General features: G+C 43.6%; 1 protein-coding gene across 2 annotated transcripts in view; it reads left to right on the top strand.

Moving 5' to 3' along the window:
* The window catches only part of LOC109882016 (phosphatidylinositol 3,4,5-trisphosphate 5-phosphatase 1), a gene marked incomplete at its 5' end in the record, with an annotated part of 37,207 nt that extends 15,811 nt beyond the window's left edge, over positions 1-21,396 (top strand). Inside the window, 13 exon segments of one of the 2 annotated variants that reach the window (XM_031838176.1) lie at positions 181-319; positions 1,824-1,932; positions 4,852-4,940; positions 9,183-9,264; positions 9,380-9,469; positions 9,792-9,902; positions 16,688-16,767; positions 16,866-16,953; positions 17,600-17,746; positions 17,832-17,898; positions 19,574-19,813; positions 20,329-20,807; positions 21,027-21,396. In XM_031838176.1, coding sequence (XP_031694036.1) covers positions 181-319; positions 1,824-1,932; positions 4,852-4,940; positions 9,183-9,264; positions 9,380-9,469; positions 9,792-9,902; positions 16,688-16,767; positions 16,866-16,953; positions 17,600-17,746; positions 17,832-17,898; positions 19,574-19,813; positions 20,329-20,807; positions 21,027-21,076 — 1,771 coding nt within the window. 2 annotated transcript variants of the gene reach the window in all.

The following is a 21,396-nucleotide window of genomic DNA, read 5'->3' as shown; positions in this document are numbered from 1 at the left end:
AACCCTAACCCCAATCCCGAGAATGGAATTATTTTATGTTCGTTTCTGTTTGATGAATAGAGAAACATAAAGATGTGAGTCTGCATATTGCAAAAAAAATAGCTACATGTGAGGAAAGAAAACACCATTTCTCAACTTGAAACAAGACATTTAATTCCTCAACATTTGTTCTCTTACCAGACGCAACCAGAATTACGTCAGCATCCTACGCTTTCTTAATCTTGGAGATAAGAAACTGAATCCTTTTGACATCACACATCGATTCACTCATCTGTTCTGGTTTGGGGATCTGAATTATCGAATCGAACTGCCATCCACAGTAAGTTATACTTAGTTAAGCAGTTAGTTACCATTGGATGGGAAGATTGTATTGTAGCTAATTCTGGGGGGTGGGGGGGTAGCCCAACCGGGACTCAAACCTGGGTCCAGCGGCCGTCAACGCAAACACCTTAACCGTTACTCCAGGAGATCCAAACCTTTTGACAAGTTGGTGTTGGGTTGCTTACAGTATCAACAACACTCAACTTAGTCTTCTCTTACTGAGATCATGACAGTATTACAAAAAGTGGAGATAATATTGAGAGGAATTAATGTCAGTAGGTTTCCATCCAATTAGTGACAGATTTTCTTACAAATATTGTAAAATCAGCATAAAAACAATAATTATCCGTATTTTTCCCAACATAGATGTGTTTCCATCCAATTGACTTGTTGCAGATAGAGGACTATGCGTGGTGACATAGTGCACATAAAAACCACCTTTTTACGGTTAACTTCCCATGTACCCAATATATATTTACTTTACCCGCGTGAAAAGGTTGGATGGAAACCTGCTTTGTGTAATAGTGTCAGTGTAACCAACAAATGAAGGTTGGATGGAAACCTGCTTTGTGTAATAGTGTCAGTGTAACCAACAAATGAAGGTTGGATGGAAACCTGCTTTGTGTAATAGTGTCAGTGTAACCAACAAATGAAGGTTGGATGGAAACCTGCTTTGTGTAATAGTGTCAGTGTAACCAACAAATGAAGGTTGGATGGAAACCTGCTTTGTGTAATAGTGTCAGTGTAACCAACAAATGAAGGTTGGATGGAAACCTGCTTTGTGTAATAGTGTCAGTGTAACCAACAAATGAAGGTTGGATGGAAACCTGCTTTGTGTAATAGTGTCAGTGTAACCAACAAATGAAGGTTGGATGGAAACCTGCTTTGTGTAATAGTGTCAGTGTAACCAACAAATGAAGGTTGGATGGAAACCTGCTTTGTGTAATAGTGTCAGTGTAACCAACAAATTATTTCTGTCAACGTGCTTCTTGAATGTATTAAGAAACAGAGAACAAGTTGTTACTTGGTTAGCAGAACGTGAAGGACAGACCGCCTGGTGCATGAAACAGTGGCCGTATCCTGAATGGTCCCCTTATCTGGTGCACTATTTTTGACTTTTGCATCCTAATTGGCGCCCTTATCTGGTGCACTACTTTTGACTAATGCATCCTAATTGGCGCCCTTATCTGGTGCACTACTTTTGACTTATGCATCCTAATTGGCTCCCTTATCTGGTGCACTACTTTTGACCTATGCATCCTAATTGGCGCCCTTATCTGGTGCACTACTTTTGACTTATGCATCCTAATTGGCGCCCTTATCTGGTTCACTACTTTTGACCCGTGCCCTGGTGCCATTTGGGACACACAGCCAGCATGCAGTTCCTATTCCCTATTTATCTGTTAGTGACAAGTTAGGTGAAAAAAGAGACAGTGGTGTGCTGATGACGTCACCGAGCAGGAAAAAGAGAACAGCTGCTTTGCATTGTGGTCCCTTAACAGGAAGCCGAGAGCATTGTGACCAAGATCAAACAGCAGCACTACCAGGAACTGCTGTGTAGAGACCAGCTCACCATTGAGAAAGGAGAAGAGAAGGTGTTCTTACACTATGGTAAGACACGGCCACTAGCAAAATCACACATGTTCATGCAAAATCAACCGTGATAGAGTTAGCACACATCTACAGTATGTTGGTATTGCAGGCTTAACAGCCATTACACTATTTTACACTATCAAGTGTCAACATTTTAAAGGGGCAGTGCAGTCAAAAACTAGATTTTACCTATGTTTTATATCCACTATGAGATCGGAAGAAAATGATGATAATGCACTTTTAGTGTCTGAGCTTTTTGAAAAGACAGGGGGTTGTTAATACACTAATAACAAAGATAGTATGCCCTCTCTGCCAAGAACAGCTGGTTTTCAGGTTACTGTCACACCCTGATCCTTTTTATTCTCTATGTTTGCTTAGGTCAGGGTGTGACTTGGGTGGGAAAGTCTATGTTCTCTATTTCATTGTTTTTGGCCTTGTGTGGTTCCCAATCAGAGGCAGCTGTCTATCGTTGTCTCTGATTGGGGATCACATATAAGTAGTCTGTTTAGTGTTTTTCACCTGACAGAACTGTGCGCTTTCGTTTTTGATTTTGTTGTTTTTCGGTGTCATCAATAAAATTACGATGTAGGGCCTCCCGGGTGGCGCAGTGGTTAAGGGCGCTGTACTGCAGTGCCAGCTGTGCCATCAGAGACTCTGGGTTCGCGCCCAGGCTCTGTCGTAACCGGCTGCGACCGTGAGGTCCGTGGGGCGACGTACAATTGGCCTAGCGTTGTCCGGGTTAGGGAGGGTTTGGCAGGTAGGGATGTCCTTGTCTCATTGCGCACCAGCGACTCCTGTGGCGGGCCGGGCGCTGTGCGCGCTAACCAAGGTTGCCAGGTGCACGGTGTTTCCTCCGACACATTGGTGCGGCTGGCTTCCGGGTTGGATGCACGCTGTGTAGCTTGGTTGGGTTGTGTATCGGAGGACGCATGACTTTCAACCTTCGTCTCTCCCGAGCCCGTATGGGAGTTGTAGCGATGAGACAAGATAGTAGCTACTAAAACAATTGGATACCACAAAATTGGGGAGAAAAAGGGGTAAAAAATAAAATAAATAAATAAATAAAATGACGATGTACACCCAACGAGAGCCGTTACAGTTACACATCCCTCCCGTTAGGCATCTCTAAATAGGCCTCTCTCTCAGACCACTCCCAGACAGTCCTGGCTACATTGTTTGCTTGAGAAACTGCAATTTGCTAAGAAGCCATTTTTTGTTCAGTTTTGATAATTTTAAATTAAAAACAATCACAGTAAGGTGCTTAATTGTTGCCTAGAAATGATTTCATATTGAGATTTTAAAAAACAGGTGCATTGGACCTTTTAATACCACCATATTACCTAGTCCTTATGCTATTCTCATTGAAATGTAGATTCAAAAACATGAGCTGGCACACAAACAGAAAAATGTGTTTGTGTGGAGGTGCTGACTAACGGCGAATAAACTATAAACTATCACAATAAAGAAAGTTGCACACTCCATGTAAACTCAGCAAAATAAGAAACGTCCTCTCACTGTCAACTGCGTTTATTTTCAGCAAACTTAACATGTGTAAATATTTGTATGAACATAACACGATTCAACAACTGAGACAAACTGAACAAGTCCCACAGACATGTGACTGACAGAAATGGAATAATGTGTTCCTGAACAAAGGGGGGGGTCAAAATCAAAAGTAACAGTCAGTATCTGGTGTGGCCACCAGCTGCATTCAATACTGCAGTGCATCTCCTCCTCATGGACTGCACCAGATTTGCCAGTTGTTGCTGTGAGATGTTACCCCACTCTTCCACCAAGGCACCTGCAAGTTCCCGGATATTTCTGGGGGGAATGGCCCTAGCCCTCACCCTCCGATCCAACAGGTCCCAGACGTGCTCAATGGGATTGGGATCCGGGCACTTCGTTGGCAATGCCAGAACACTGACATTCCTGTCTTGCAGGAAATCACACACAGAACGAGCAGTATGGCTGGTGGCATTGTCATGCTGGGGGGGGGTCATGTCAGGATGAGCCTGCAGGAAGGGTACCACATGAGGGAGGAGGATGTCTTCCCTATAACGCACAGCGTTGAGATTTCCTGCAATGACAACAAGCTCAGTCCGATGATGCTGTGACACACCGCCCCAGACCATGATGGACCCTCCACCTCCAAATCTATCCCGCTCCAGAGTACAGGCCTCAGTGTAACGCTCATTCCTTCGTTAAAGGCGAATCCGACCATCAACCCTGGTGAAACAAAACCGCGACTTGTCAGTGCAGAGCACTTTTTGCCAGTCCTGTCTAGTCCAGCAACGGTGGGTTTGTGGCCATAGGCAACGTTGTTGCCTGTGATGTCTGGTGAGGACCTGCCTTACAACAGCCTACAAGCCCTTAGTCCAGCCTCTCTCAGCCTGTTACGGACAGTCTGAGCACTGTTGGAGTGATTGTGCGTTCTTGGTGTAACTCAGGCAGTTGTTGTTGCCATCCTGTACCTGTCCTGGAAGTGTGATGTTCTGATGTACAGATCCTGTGCAGGTGTTGTTACACATGGCCTGCCACTGTGAGGACGATCAGCTCTCCGTCCTGTCTCCCTGTCTTAGCCGTCTCACAGTACGGACGTTGCAATTTATTGCCCTGGCCACATCTGCAGTCCTTAAACCTCCTTGCAGCATGCCTAAGGCACGTTCACGCAGATGAGCAGGGACTCTGGGCATCTTTCTTTTGGTGTTTTTCAGAATCAGTAAAAAGGCCTCTTTAGTGTCCTAAGTTGTCATAAATGTGACATTAATTGCCTACAGTCTAACATGTGTAAGCTGTTTATGTCTTAAAAACTGTCTTATAAACTCCATATTTACCAGCGTTTCATCATCACTTCCTCATTAAAATGTGCAAAATGAAGCGTTTGAGAACCTGTCTTGACCTTTGATACCTCTGTTGTTTAATTTCATCTCCCCGCAGATGAGGAGGAGATCACATTCGCGCCCACGTATCGTTTCGAGAGAGACACACGAGAGAGATATGCCTACACCAAAGCCAAAGCCACGGGGGTAGGTTTACGGTGTTTTTCTCAGATCCCATTGGGCACACCTCATCATTTTAACGTGGACATGTGGGTAGTATTTGGTTAAGAAAGTGTCTCAATGAGATTTTAACTTTTTATTCATCCATTCAAAAAGACTGCTAGAAGTTTGTTGAATATTTATAATATATATAAATGCTTTCAACCATCTACAAGCAGAGTCAAATTCCAATGGAAAAACAATGTCTGATTTTGGGGTTTTGTTATCATCTAAATGTATTGTCACTGTGCTTTTATTGTCGCTTTCAAACATTTAAAAGAAAAGTTCAAATGGTGTTATTTTTTAAATGTATTTTATTTATTTAACCTTTATTTAACCAGGTAGGCTAGTTGAGAACACCTTTATTTAACCAGGTAGGCTAGTTGAGAACAAGTTCTCATTTGCAACTGCGACCTGGCCAAGATAAAGCATAGCAGTGTGAGCAGACAACAAAGAGTTACACATGGAGTAAACAATTAACAAGTCAATAACACAGTAGAAACCAAAGGGGGAGTCTATATACATTGTGTGCAAAAGGCATGAGGAGGTAGGCAAATAATTACAATTTTGCAGATTAACACTGGAGTGATGAATGATCAGATGGTCATGTACAGGTAGAGATATTGGTGTTCAAAAGAGCAGAAAAGTAAATAAATAAAAACAGTATGGGGATGAGGTAGGTGAAAAAGGGTGGGCTATTTACCAATAGACTATGTACAGCTGCAGCGATCGGTTAGCTGCTCAGATAGCTGATAGCTGATGTTTGAAGTTGGTGAGGGAGATAAAAGTCTCCAACTTCAGCGATTTTTGCAATTCGTTCCAGTCACAGGCAGCAGAGTACTGGAACGAAAGGCGGCCAAATGAGGTGTTGGCTTTAGGGATGATCAGTGAGATACACCTGCTGGAGCGCGTGCTACGGATGGGTGTTGCCATCGTGACCAGTGAGCTGAGATAAGGCGGAGCTTTACCTAGCATGGACTTGTAGATGACCTGGAGCCAGTGGGTCTGGCGACGAATATGTAGCGAGGGCCAGCCGACTAGAGCATACAAGTCGCAGTGGTGGGTGGTATAAGGTACTTTAGTGACGAAACGGATGGCACTGTGATAGACTGCATCCAGTTTGCTGAGTAGAGTGTTGGAAGCCATTTTGTAGATGACATCGCCGAAGTCGAGGATCGGTAGGATAGTCAGTTTTACTAGGGTAAGCTTGGCGGCGTGAGTGAAGGAGGCTTTGTTGCGGAATAGAAAGCCGACTCTTGATTTGATTTTCGATTGGAGATGTTTGATATGAGTCTGGAAGGAGAGTTTGCAGTCTAGCCAGACACCTAGGTACTTATAGACGTCCACATATTCTAGGTCGGAACCATCCAGGGTGGTGATGCTAGTCGGGCATGCGGGTGCAGGCAGCGACCGGTTGAAAAGCATGCATTTGGTTTTACTAGCGTTTAAGAGCAGTTGGAGGCCACGGAAGGAGTGTTGTATGGCATTGAAGCTTGTTTGGAGGTTAGATAGCACAGTGTCCAAAGACGGGCCGAAGGTATATAGAATGGTGTCGTCTGCGTAGAGGTGGATCAGGGAATCGCCCGCAGCAAGAGCAACATCATTGATATACACAGAGAAAAGAGTCGGCCCGAGAATTGAACCCTGTGGCACCCCCATAGAGACTGCCAGAGGACCAGACAGCATGCCCTCCGATTTGACGCACTGAACTCTGTCTGCAAAGTAATTGGTGAACCAGGCAAGGCAGTCATCCGAAAAACCGAGGCTCCTGAGTCTGCCGATAAGAATATGGTGATTGACAGAGTCGAAAGCCTTGGCAAGGTCGATGAAGACGGCTGCACAGTACTGTCTTTTATCGATGGCGGTTATGATATCGTTGAGTACCTTGAGTGTGGCTGAGGTGCACCCATGACCGTCTCGGAAACCAGATTGCACAGCGGAGAAGTTGCGGTGGGATTCGAGATGGTCAGTGACCTGTTTGTTGACTTGGCTTTCGAAGACCTTAGATAGGCAGGGCAGGATGGATATAGGTCTGTAACAGTTTGGGTCCAGGGTGTCTCCCCCTTTGAAGAGGGGGATGACTGCGGCAGCTTTCCAATCCTTGGGGATCTCAGACGATATGAAAGAGAGGTTGAACAGGCTGGTAATAGGGGTTGCGACAATGGTGGCAGATAGTTTCAGAAATAGAGGGTCCAGATTGTCAAGCCCAGCTGATTTGTACGGGTCCAGGTTTTGCAGCTCTTTCAGAACATCTGCTATCTGGATTTGGTTAAAGGAGAACCTGGAGAGGCTTGGGCGAGGAGCTGCGGGGGGGGCGGAGCTGTTGGCCGAGGTTGAAGTAGCCAGGCGGAAGGCATGGCCAGCCGTTGAGAAATGCTTATTGAAGTTTTCGATAATCATGGATTTATCAGTGGTGACCGTGTTACCTAGCCTCAGTGCAGTGGGCAGCTGGGAGGAGGTGCTCTTGTTCTCCATGGACTTCACGGTGTCCCAGAACTTTTTGGAGTTGGAGCTACAGGATGCAAACTTCTGCCTGAAGAAGCTGGCCTTAGCTTTCCTGACTGACTGCGTGTATTGGTTCCGGACTTCCCTGAACAGTTGCATATCACGGGGACTATTCGATGCTATTGCAGTCCGCCACAGGATGTTTTTGTGCTGGTCGAGGGCAGTCAGGTCTGGGGTGAACCAAGGGCTGTATCTGTTCTTAGTTCTGCATTTTTTGTACGGAGCATGCTTATCTAAAATGGTGAGGAAGTTACTTTTAAAGAATGACCAGGCATCCTCAACTGACGGGATGAGGTCAATGTCCTTCCAGGATACCCGGGCCAGGTCGATTAGAAAGGCTGTCTTTTACAGGTGGTCTTCATCTCATAGCAGAACCAATTGACCTGGATTGCAGTTAAGAGTACATTAAAAAGTACACGGAGCAAAAGTGATCAATGATGTTGGAGATTCTGTAAAGATTATTACAGCAATTGTGAAGATCTCCACAGAACTGCCATCTTGAACATGCACACTTATTATCACTTTCTAGGTAAGACATTTATACGGCAACCTTAAAATGTGGCCATGCATGTGTTACTCATTTTAAATTTTTTAATAAAAACTGTTACGTTAGTTTGTAAGATTCTATGTAATATTATAAAAGTAATATTGAGTTGTGTTTGGTTGGCAATGCAACCAAATATCAACATTTAAAGTTAGATGTATCTAATGGATGTTTGCATTTTAGCACACTGGTTTAATCCTACAAATAATTTCTTAACTTGTCAACAAGTTAATAGGTTATATACTGTATTGTAAAAGGGATTTGATTGTCAACACAACCAAATATCAACATTTGAAGATTTAATTTTTGTGCCATCGACATAGTCTGGCTTTAATACCAGTTTGTCTACAAATTAATAATTGATGTGTTAGATTCACGTCTCTATCTCAACCAAAAAAGTCTAAGTTAAAGAATATGACTAAATCAAATTGAGTTATTAAGGGATCTCTCAGTAATATTTCTCATGATATATTAGTGGTAGTCAGGGATAACTATCAGAGCTAAGCAGGGCTGGTCTTAGTTACAACCCTGGATGGGAGACTAAAGGGATAGTCGTAGATAGATCAACTCTCCAGTAGGAGGTGCTGTAGATAGATCAACTCTCCAGTAGGAGGTGCTGTAGATAGATCAACTCTCCAGTAGGAGGTGCTGTAGATAGATCAACTCTCCAGTAGGAGGTGCTGTAGATAGATCAACTCTCCAGTAGGAGGTGCTGCCCAACCTATTATTTTGTTTTTTACAGTGGACGATGATCTGACATTGTTTCAAAGGTACAAATTCAACATATTTCACATAAGTTTTGTCCATGTTGGAAAATGGTTACAATGATGACCTAATCCTGTGGTTGAAATTTCAGCCTCTAAACAACAGTTCCATGTAGATTCCACATCTCATCGTAGCTGGGGACTCCAGTCTTTTTTTTGTTTAACTAGGCAAGTCAGTTAAGAACAAATCCTTATTTACAATGACGGCTTAAGAACAGTGGGTCAGCTCTGGGATTTGATCTTGCAACCTTTTGGTTAATAGTCCAAAGCTCTGACCACTAGGCTACCATGCCACCCCATCTTGTGGTCACGGCCACCACAACAGGTTCTCTGAAACCCCGATTTGAAGATACTAGATACTGAATTTCTGAAAGACTGATATTAAAAGTTCACTATTTACATTTTTCTCCCTCACAGACTAAATACAATCTACCATCATGGTGTGATCGCGTTCTACGGAAGTCCTACCCCTTGGTGCATGTGTTCTGTCAGTCATACGGTGAGACTACTGCCATGATAATTGATCGATTGATTCATTGCAATAACCAATTAAATATGTTTCATTTTAGCTAATGTTATTACCAATTATATCATTAGGCAAACCTCTTTTGCAGGGTGTACCAATGACATCATGACCAGTGACCACTCTCCAGTTTTCTCCACATTTGAAGTTGGAGTGGCATCGCAGTTTGTCTCCAAGCATGGTACAGTTTCTAACTTCGCTAGACAGCTACACCATGCCGACTGTGTGACTAATGACTGTGATCACACAGTCAGACCAATTTATTTTTTATTTTTTACAAATCCAATCAGCTCAGAAAAAAGATCTGATGAGATTTGTCAAAAATACCAATTAGTGGGGGGGAAAAATATCAGAATTGGGCTGCATGTTTAAACACAGCGTATTACATCTGAAGTTACAAATTATCTGACTCCTAAGAAGTTCTTTCTACTGTTTTCCTAGTCAACCTTTATGGACAAGACAACTGCCTTTCAAATGGTATTTTTTTAAATCTTTCTTTCCAGATCCCAGCAGGGTGTCTCAGGGTGGGATCAAGTTCATGAACTGCGTTGCCACCCTCATGACAAAGTCCAAGACCAAGTTCTTCCTTGAATACCACTCCAGCTGCTTAGAGAGTAAGACTAGACCTTATTCCATCTGAACACAGTGGTTTATTTCATTTTTGCATTTAACCTTTATTTAACTAAGCAAGTCGGTGTCAAATTCTTATGTTATGATGATGGCCTACCCCGGCCAAACCCTACCCTACCCCGGCCAAACCCTACCCCGGCCAAACCCTACCCTACCCCGGCCAAACCCTACCCCGGCCAAACCCTAACCCGGCCAAACCCTACCCAGGCCAAACCCTACCCCGGCCAAACCCTACCCTTCCCCGGCCAAACCCTACCCCGGCCGAACCCTACCCTACCCCGGCCAAACCCTACCCCCGGCCAAACCCTACCCCGGCCAAACCCTACCCTAACCCGGACAACGCTGGGCAAAATTGTGCGCCGCCCTATGGGACTCCCGATTTACGCCGGTTGTGATACAGCCCGGGATCGAATCCAGGGTCTGTAGTGATGCCTCTAGTGCTGAGATGCGGTGCCTTAGACCGCTGCATCACTCTTGAGTCCCAATAGTGGATAACGCTAAAATCGAACTTATTTGTATTTGCTATGGATCCCCATTAGCTGCTACCAAGGCTACTCTTCCTGGGGTTCAGCTAAAATAAGGCAGTAATATAAATTGTAAACATTAAAATACATTAAGTATGTGTCCTCAGACCACTACTCTACTACTACATATTATCCAGGTGTAAGTGTGTGTATAGCGTGTATGTTATATGTGTGTATGTTATATGTGTGTTGGTATGCGTGTGTTTTTACCTGTGTGTATGTCTCTTCACAGTCCCTGCAGGTGTATTTTTTTTACCTGTTGTTTAAATCTTTTTCTACTTGCATCAGTTACCTGATGTGGAATAGAGTTCAATGGAGCCATGGCTCTATGTAGTACTGTGTGCCTCCCATTGTTTGTTCTGGAATTGGGGACTGTGAAGAGACGGTGGCATGTCTTGTGGGGTATGCATGGCTGTCTGAGCCATGTGCCAGTAGTTTAAACAGAATTCAACATGTCAATACTTCTTACAAAAACAAGTAGTGATGAAGTAAATCTCACCTCCACTTTGAGCCATGAAGGATTGACATGAATTTGATTCACGTTAATGTATTGATCACTAATGCTGCAGAAATCTGATGTAAAGCAGTATCCAAATCCATCAGATGTAGTGATCACAATATAGTTAGTAGCCATTTGTTGGAAAACCAACGTTCCAAACGCTGTACCTAATATTGTGTATAAGAGGTCATACAAGAGGATGTTATGTTATGGTAGAGACGGATGAGGCAAAAGGAATGGTAAATAAGTCTGGCTGCATAACTGGCAAAAGTACTGCAAATCGAGAACAAAAAGAAGAAGAAACTACACTATGAAACAAAGATCAATTATATAAAGAATGATCGTAAAATTCCATTTTGAGCAAAAAGGCAAACTCAGCTCCATCATTCATTGAATCATATGGGCTCATTCATCACAAAACCCACTGATATTGCCAACTACTTTTAGAATTGGCAAAATTAGCAACAAACACTGAACCTACACATCTGAGTATATAACTGATCAAATTTTGAAAGACAAACAGTGTACTTTTGAATTCGGTAAAGTAACTGTGTGATAGACAACAATACGTTTTTCACCTCTATCAACAATGACAAGCCACCTGGGTATCACAACTTGGATGGAAAATTACTGAGGATGATAGCGGATGATATTGCCACTCCTATTTTCCATCCCTAAGCTTACAAACATGTGTGTGCCCTCAGGCCTGGAGGGAAGCAAAAGCAATTCCACTACCCAAGAATAGTAAAGCCGACCAATCAGCCTGTTACCAACCCTTAGTAATCTTTTGGATAAAAAAATTGTGTTTGATCAGGTACAATGCTATTTTACAGTAAATAAATGAACAATAGACTTTCAGCATGCTTATAGGAAAGGGCATTCAACATGCACGACACTTACCCAAATTATGGATGATTGGCAGAGAGAAATGGATAATAAAAAGATTGTGGGAACTGTTTTGTTAGTGCAGCTTTTGACATTATCAATCATAGTATGCTGCTGGAAAAACGTACATGTTATGGCTTTACACCCCCTGCTATATATGCCTCACCAACATAATCAGAATCAGGCATTCCCCAGGGCAGCTGTCTAGGCCCCATACTTTTAAAAAAATGTACACTAGTGACCTGCCACTGGCTCTGAGTAAAGACTCAAAAAAATGTACACATCAGCTACTACAGTGAGTGAAAATATTGTAACACTTGTCAGCCTCACAAAGAACTGCAGTCATTTTCAGAATGGGTGGCAAGGAATAAATTAGTCCTAGATATTTCAAAGCATTGTATTTGAGACAAATCATTCACTAAACCCTAAATCTTAACTAAATATTGTAATAAATAATGTGGAAATTGAGCAAGTTGAGGAGACTAAATTCCTTGGAGTAACCCTGGATTTGGTCAAAACATATTGATTTAATAAAAAAATGTATTTCACCTTTATTTAACCAGGTAGGCCAGTTGAGAACAAGTTCTAATTTACAACTGCGACCTGGCCAAGATAAAGCAAAGCAGTGTGACAAAAACAGCAACACAGAGTTACACATAAGCAAATGTACAGTCAATAACACAATAGAAAAAAATCTATGTACAGTGTGTGGAAATGTAGAAGATTAGGGAGGTAAGGAAATAAATAGGCCATAGAGGCAAAATAATTAAAATTTAGCATTAACATTGGAGTGATAGATGCGCAGATGATGATGTGCAAGTAGCGATGCTGGGGTGCAAAAGAGCAAAAAATATAAATAACAATATGGGGATGAGGTAGTTGGGTGTGCTATTTACAGATTGGCTGTGTACAGGCACAGTAAGCTGCTCTGACAGCTGATGCTTAAATCCAGCTTCAGTGATTTTTGCAATTCGTTCCAGTCATTGACAGCAGAGTACTGGAAGGAAAGGGATCCAAAGGAGGTGTTGGCTTTGGGGATGACCAGTGAAATATAACTGCTGGAGCGCATGCTATGGGTGGGTGTTGCTATGGTGACCAGTGAGCTGAGATAAGGCGGGGCTTTACCTAGTGAAGACTTATAGATGACTTGGAGCCAGCGGGTTTGGCGATGAATATGTAGCGAGGACCAGCCAACGAAGAGCATACAGGTCGCAGTGATGGGTAGTATATGGGGCTTTGGTGACAAAGCGGATGGCACTGTGATAGACTACATCCAATTTGTTGAGTAGGGTGTTGGAGGCTATTTTATAGATGACATCACCGAAGTCAAGGATTGGTAGGATAGTCAGTCTTATGATGGTATGTTTGGCAGCATGAGTGAAGGAGGCTTTTGTTGTGAAATAGGAAGCCAATTCTAGATTTAATTTTGGATTGGAGATGCTTAATGTGAGTCTGGAAGGAGAGTTTACAGTCTAACCAGACACCTAGGTATCTGTAGTTGTCCACATATTCTAAGTCAGAACCGTCCAGAGTAGTAAATCTAGTCGGGCTGGCAGGTGCGGGCAGCAATCAGTTGAAGAGCATGCATTTAGTTTTACTAGAATTTAAAAGCAGTTGGAGGCCACGGAAGGAGTGTTGAATGGCATTGAAGCTCGTTTGGAGGTTTGTTTTAACACAGTGTCCAAAGAAGGGCCAGATGTATACAGAATCGTGTCATTTGCGTAGAGGTGGATCAGAGAATCACCAGCAGCAAGAGCAACATGATTGATATATACAGAGAAGAGAGTCGGCCTGAGAATTGAACCCCGTGGCACCCCCATAGAGACTGCCAGAGGTCCGGACAACAGGCCCTCTGATTTGACACACTGAACTCTATCTGAGAAGTAGTTGGTGAACCAGGCGAGGCAGTCATTTGAGAAACCAAGGATAATGAGTCTGCCGATAAGAATGCGATAATTGACAGAGTCGAAAGCCTTGGCCAGGTCGATGAAGACGGCTGCACAGTATTGTATCTTATCAATTATGATATCGTTTAGGACCTTGAACGTGGCTGAGGTGTACCCATGACCAGTTCGGAAACCAGATTGCATAGTGGAGAAGGTACGGTGGGATTCGAAATGGTCGGTGATCTGTTTGTTAACTTGGCTTTCGAAGATTTTAGCTCTGTCTTCATCTAGCTCTGTCTTCATCTAGCTCTGCCTTTCTTCATCTAGAAAGGTTTGGGAAAGTTGCTGCAGGGGGTGTAGAGCTGTTGCCCGGGGTAGGGGTAGCCAGGAGGAAAGCATGGCCAGCTGTAGAAAAGTGCTTATTGAAATTATCTTAGATTTATCGGTGGTGACAGTGTTTCCTAGCCTCAGTGCAGTGGGCAGCTGGGAGGAGGTGCTCTTATTTTCCATGGACTTTACAGTGTCCCAAAGCTTTTTGGAATTAGTGCTACAGGATGCAAATTTCTGTTTGAAAAAGCTAGCCTTAGCTTTCCTAACTGACTGTATATTGGTTACTAACTTCCCTGAAAAGTTGCAGGGGGTCTATTCAATGCTAATGCAGAATGCCACAGGATGTTTTTGTGCTGGTCAAGGGCAGTCAGATTTTGAGGTGAAACAAGGGCTATATCTGTTCTTAGTTCTACATTTTATGAACGGGGCATGCTTATTTAAGATGGTGAGGAAAGCACTTTTAAAGAGCAACCAAGCATCCTCAACTGACGGGATGAGGTCAATATCCTTCCAGGATACCCGGGCCAGGTCGATTAGAAAGGTGTTTTAGGGAACGTTTAACAGTGATGAGGGGTGGTCGTTTGACCGCGGACCCATTATGGATGCAGGCAATGAGGCAGTGATTGCTGAGCTCCTGGTTGAAGACAGCAGAGGTGTATTTAGATGGCAAGTTGGTCAGCATGATATCTAAGAGGGTTACGGATTTAGGGTCATACCTGGTAAATTCCTTGATAATTTGTGTGAGATTGAGGGCATCTAGCTTAGATTGTAGGACGGCCAGGGTTTTAAGCATATCCCAGTTTAGGTCACCTAGCAGTGTGAACTCTGAAGATAGATGGGAGGCAATCAATTCACATATTGTGTCCAGGGCACAGCTGGGGGCAGAGGGGGTCTATAACAAGCGGCAACAGTGAGAGACTTGTTTCTGGAAAGGTGGCTTTTAAAAGTAGAAGCTCAAATTGTTTGGGCACAGACCTGCATAGTATGACAGATCTCTGCAGTAGATTGCAACTCCTCCCCTTTGGCAGTTCTATATCGTTGGAAAATGCGGTAGTAGGGGATGGAAATGTAAGAATTTTTGGTGGCCTTCCTAAGCCAGGATTCAGACACGGCTAGGTGATGCAACAGCATTTTTATTTATTTAACTAGGCAAGTCAGTTAAGAACAAATTGTTATTTACAATGACGGCCCACCAAAAGGCCTCCTGTGGGGATGAGGCCTTTGATTAAAAATACAAATAAATTAAATAAAAAGATAGGACAAAACACACAACTCGACAAGTGAGACAACACAACACTACATAAAGAAAGACCTAAGACAACAACATAGCATGGCAGCAACAGTAGCTAAGATGGGGAGAGGTCTGTCCACAATAAAGCACTGCTCTACCTTCTTAACAACAATATCAACAAGGCAGGTCCTACAGGCCCTAGTTTTGTTGCACCTGGACTACTGCCCAGTCATGTGGATAGGTGCCACAAAGAGGGACTTTGGAAAATTACAACCGGCCCAGAACAGGGCAGCACGTCTGGCCCTTCAATGTGGATTTCATTCCTGTTCTGCTTGTGGTAGGTTGACTTATAACCTGAACCAGGTTGCAGGCACTGGTTACCGTTTGAAGTAATCTTGAGTGGGCAGCTTGATGAAAGCCAGACAATATTTAGGTCACCCAGAAAATATACCTCTCTGTTGATATCACATACATTATCAAGCATTTCACACATATTTTCCAGATACTGTTAGCACTTGGTGGTCTATAGCAGCTTCCCACAATAACGGGCTTTAGGTGAGGCATATGAACCTGTAGCCATATTACTTCAACAGTATTGAACATGAGATCCTCTAAGCTTCACAGGGATGTGGTTCTGAATATAGACCGCAACACCGCCTCTGTTGGCATTTCTGTCTTTTCTGTAGATGTTATAACCATGTATTGCTACCACTGTATCAAAGGTATTATCTAAGTGGGTTTCAGAGATAGAGTCAGGATATGAATCTGTCATCTGTTACCAGCAAGTTATTGATATAATGAAACTGGTTTCTTAAGCTACATATGTTAATTTTTCTGGGATGCTTGATTGTTTTCATTGCTTTACTGGGAAGCTTAGCAGAAGTAGACATGCTCATGTTATTTATGTTTGAGCTGATAGTGCAGGGTGAGCTGCACACAGTGGATTTCCTGTTCGAACACATCGCAAGTTATGGATTTTGGGACGGCAGGGTAGAGATAAGCTCGGGGCGGCAGGGTAGCCTAGTGGTTAGAGCGTTGGACTAGTAAGGTTGCAAGTTCAAACCCCTGAGCTGACAAGGTACAAATCTGTCGTTCTGCCCCTGAACAGGCAGTTAACCCACTGTTCCTAGGCCATCATTGAAAATAAGAATTTGTTCTTAACTGACTTGCCTGGTTAAATAACTAAATATTGTGAGCTTTTTTTCAATTTTTCTGGGATTCTTGATTGTTTCAAAGCAATGTATATCAATAGCTTCAACTGAAATGTAATCTAACTCACAGTGACTGCACGCTAGTTTGGTCCCAGATCTGTTATCTTTACGACTCCTATTGTTCATTCTCATACCAAACTTGAATTGGTTATATAGCACAAACAGATCTGGGACCAGCATAACTGCATACATTCTGTCCACAGAATTCGTCAAGAGCTCGGAAGGAGAGAACCAAGATCACTCAGATGGGTCCATCAAAGTTCGGTTTGGAAACCAAGTTGAGGTTTGTTGACGATTAAGTTTTTTTTTTTACACTAGGCTAGTTGAGTTTACAATATGGCGTATTTGATATAACAGAGCTCCTCTCGTGTCTTTTTAAAGCTCATCCCTATCATCTCAGACCCGGAGTATCTGTTGGATCAACACATTCTCCTGTGTGTCAAGTCCACAGACTGTGATGAATCCTATGGTGAGAAAGAAGGACAACTGTGGTCTGTTTGGAGAGACTCGTTCTGAGAATGACACAGACCACATTTGGGCTTGAGTAAATACTAGTCTAGGTCTATGAATCATGATCATCTAGCTCCGTCTTCATCTAGCTCGGCCTTCATCTAGCTCTGTCTTCATCTAGCTCTGTCTTCATCTAGCTCTGTCTTCATCCAGCTCTGCTTTCATCCAGCTCTGCCTTCATCCAGCTCTGCCTTCATCCAGCTCTGCCTTCATCCAGCTCTGCCTTCATCCAGCTCTGCCTTCATCCAGCTCTGCCTTCATCCAGCTCTTCCTTCATCTAGCTCTGTCTTCATCCAGCTCTGCCTTCATCTAGCTCTGTCTTCATCTAGCTCTGTCTTCATCTAGCTCTGTCTTCATCCAGCTCTTCCTTATCATCTAGCTCTGTCTTCATCTAGCTCTGTCTTCATCTAGCTCTGTCTTCATCCAGCTCTGTCAGAGAGTAAAATAGTATTTTCTAATCCTCCTCCTCTTCCTCTTCTCCTCCTGCTCCTCCTGCCCCCCCCCCCTTCCTCTTCCCCCTCTCCTCCTGCCCCCCCCCCCCTCCTCTTCCTCTTCTCCTCCTGCCCCCCCCCCTCCTCCTCCCTGACATGGTGTCATCCTTACAGGAGAGGGCTGTGTGGCTCTGCGAGCGGCGGAGTCCTCCTACACAGAGTTCCACATCACATTGACTCATCACGGCGAGCGGACGGGTACCCTGATGGGAGGTGTACAGTTACGAACCTCAGAAGGCAAACAGACTGAGAAGTTATACGGTGAGGCTGACAGCCAATGACATACTGCACCTGTAAAAGGTTTATTTTTTTGTTGCTGAGCTCAACTCTTTTTTTTTGTCTACAGATTTCATCAAAGTGGAAAGGGATGATTCTGGTGCCTCTAAAGGAAAAGGACTTGATCTTATCAACAAGTGAGAACCTCCTTCTTCACTCATGGCTACTTTGTAGCATTCAAGCATAGCAGACATGTGATCCCAGTTCTTTTAAAACTAATGAAAACTGACTTTGGTGGTTTACCAAGTAAAAAAATAAATATATACAGTGCCTTGCGAAAGTATTCGGCCCCCTTGAACTTTGCGACCTTTTGCCACATTTCAGGCTTTTAACATAAAGATATAAAACTGTATTTTTTGTGAAGAATCAACAACAAGTGGGACACAATCATGAAGTGGAACGACATTTATTGGATATTTCAAACTTTTTTAACAAATCAAAAAATTATTCAGCCCCTTTACTTTCAGTGCAGCAAACTCTCTCCAGAAGTTCAGTGAGGATCTCTGAATGATCCAATGTTGACCTAAATGACTAATGATGATAAATACAATCCACCTGTGTGTAATCAAGTCTCCGTATAAATGCACCTGCACTGTGATAGTCTCAGAGGTCCGTTAAAAGTGCAGAGAGCATCATGAAGAACAAGGAACACACCAGGCAGGTCCGAGATACTGTTGTGAAGAAGTTTAAAGCCGGATTTGGATACAAAAAGATTTCCCAAGCTTTAAACATCCCAAGGAGCACTGTGCAAGCGATAATATTGAAATGGAAGGAGTATCAGACCACTGCAAATCTACCAAGACCTGGCCGTCCCTCTAAACTTTCAGCTCATACAAGGAGAAGACTGATCAGAGATGCAGCCAAGAGGCCCATGATCACTCTGGATGAACTGCAGAGATCTACAGCTGAGGTGGGAGACTCTGTCCATAGGACAACAATCAGTTGTATATTGCACAAATCTGGCCTTTATGGAAGAGTGGCAAGAAGAAAGCCATTTCTTAAAGATATCCATAAAAAGTGTTGTTTAAAGTTTGCCACAAGCCACCTGGGAGACACACCAAACATGTGGAAGAAGGTGCAGGGAAGATGGTTAAAATTGATGGGAAGATGGATGGAGCCAAATACAGGACCATTTTGGAAGAAAACCTGATGGAGTCTGCAAAAGACCTGAGACTGGGACGGAGATTTGTCTTCCAACAAGACAATGATCCAAAACATAAAGCAAAATCTACAATGGAATGGTTCAAAAATAAACATATCCAGGTGTTAGAATGGCCAAGTCAAAGTCCAGACCTGAATCCAATCGAGAATCTGTGGAAAGAACTGTTCACAAATGCTCTCCATCCAACCTCACTGAGCTCGAGGAGGAATGGGAAAAAATTTCAGTCTCTCGATGTGCAAAACTGATAGAGACATACCCCAAGCGACTTACAGCTGTAATCGCAGCAAAAGGTGGCGCTACAAAGTATTAACTTAAGGGGGCTGAATAATTTTGCACGCCCAATTTTTAAGTTTTTGATTTGTTAAAAAAGTTTGAAATATCCAATAAATGTCGTTCCACTTCATGATTGTGTCCCACTTGTTGTTGATTCTTCACAAAAAAATACAGTTTTATATCTTTATGTTTGAAGCCTGAAATGTGGCAAAAGGTCGCAAAGTTCAAGGGGGCCGAATACTTTCGCAAGGCACTGTATATATATATATATATATATGTGTTGGTAAACTTATACGTGTGTATGAGCCTTTACTCTTTCCATTCTCTTTACCTGTTAGTTGTGAGATTAACATTTGGTTATGTGTCCTGTTCAATAGGTTTGCTCTTCCCACTGATATCACCAACCCCAGTTACATGGGGGTGGGCTTCAAGTCTGGAGGTGTGACAGACAGGGGCTGGAGCTACAGCATGTCCCCGAAATCAGGCTCCGGAGGTGGGGGTGGTGGTGTCGGCGGGTTCGGGGGTAGGGACCAGACCCATGGAAACACCTCTCCCAAAAAGACGGTCAACGACCGCAGCGCTGTGCGAAGCCCTACAGGAAAAGCATCCGATAACGTGTACGTTTGTCTTGGACTAGCTTAGATCTAAGAGAAAATATCTAGGAGATTATAGTTTTTAGAACTCCTGGTTTGGACTAGTTTAGATCTAAGAGAAAATATCTAGGAGATTATAGTTTTCAGAACTCCTGGTTTGGACTAGCTTAGATCTAAGAGAAAATATCTGAGATTATAGTTTTCAGAACTCCTGGTTTTCCCAGACAGTGACTCGTCTCCATTGAAATGGTTAAATTGGTCAGTGTAAAGGGAATTTTGTTGAGGTGGCGTTGACCTCTAGTATGGAGATGATTTAGGCAGAAGAAAGAAAAGAAATGGGACTGAACGATACTGCTGCAGTTCTCACAGAGCAGGCTCAGTTAGCAACAGCAGTACTGAGCAGCTGTACTGAGAGTGAATAGATTGATACCCCAATGGGAGTCTGAAGCTGTACTCTGAATGACGAGTCTGCCTGTCTGTCTGCCTGTTTGCCTGTCTGTCTGCCTGCCTGTCTGTTTTTGTATGCTGTCTTCTAGTAGTGAGGGGGGGAAGCCAGCGGAGATGTTTGACAACCCTCTGTACGGCTCCATGGGGAAGGGAGGAGGACCACGAGGAGCTAAAGACCAACCAGAACCTCAACGCTCCAAGGATCAGCTGACCCCTCCAGACCCCATCTTCTCCTTCACCAAACCCTCTGACCAGGACCCTGACCGGCCCCCGGTCCCCACCCCTCGTAACCGCTCTTACACCTGTTCTGAGACCAAGCCCCCGTCTTCCATCACCACTGCCTCAGCCTCAGCCCCGCTCCACCCCCAGACCTACACCAAGAACCCTGTGAAGCCCTCACGCTCCGAGGGGGGCATGGTACAAACCACCAATAGACCACATCTGCCCATGAAGTCCCGCCCAGGCCAGGCGGACATCATGCCCACTAAGCCTAAAGACTACAGAGACAGCTCGGAGCTGCTCAGCAAACTGCGTCCACCTACAAGGCCCCTCCAGCCCCTCCCCAAAGAAGGTAAATCTACAGTTATTTTTCCTCATGAAATGATCTATATCACGCAAGTAGTCTCAGTTCACATATCATGCAAGCAAGTTGCTTATAGCTTCTGTTGTCATGGTTTTAAACTTAGAATACCGCAGATGAAGCGGTTCTGTACATTAAACTATGCACATAGTCAACACAACAGGCTGATGAAAGCAACAGGTCTGTCATATCTTCTCCTTTTCCCCCCAGCTCATCATGAGGCAACTCAACCACCGAAGATGGGCCGTTCAGTGAAATGACTGTGCTTTTTTTGGCTGAAAACCCTCCTCCTCTTGTCCTATATGTTAAAATGACATGTTGAATGGTGGCTAGTGTCAGTCACTGCAATGCTCGTCTTCCTGCCTCTCCAAACAAGTTTCTGTACGAACTCATCTTTGCATATGCATTAGACTGTATTCATGGCACTGCTCTGGGGATTTGTGGAGTCCTCTGAAATATGTATCATCGTTGTTCTTTTTGTTGCACAAATGCTGACAACTAGAAAAGCTCTTTAGATTATAGGAATCATTTTTAAAGACTTGTACAACAATCTCAATTAAACTAAAAGGAATCATACTCA

This window comes from Oncorhynchus kisutch, linkage group LG13 (genome assembly GCF_002021735.2).
Source record: "Oncorhynchus kisutch isolate 150728-3 linkage group LG13, Okis_V2, whole genome shotgun sequence".
Taxonomy (NCBI): domain Eukaryota; kingdom Metazoa; phylum Chordata; class Actinopteri; order Salmoniformes; family Salmonidae; genus Oncorhynchus; species Oncorhynchus kisutch.
Note: the sequence above shows the minus strand (reverse complement) of the source record. Positions and strands in the feature narration are given on the sequence as shown.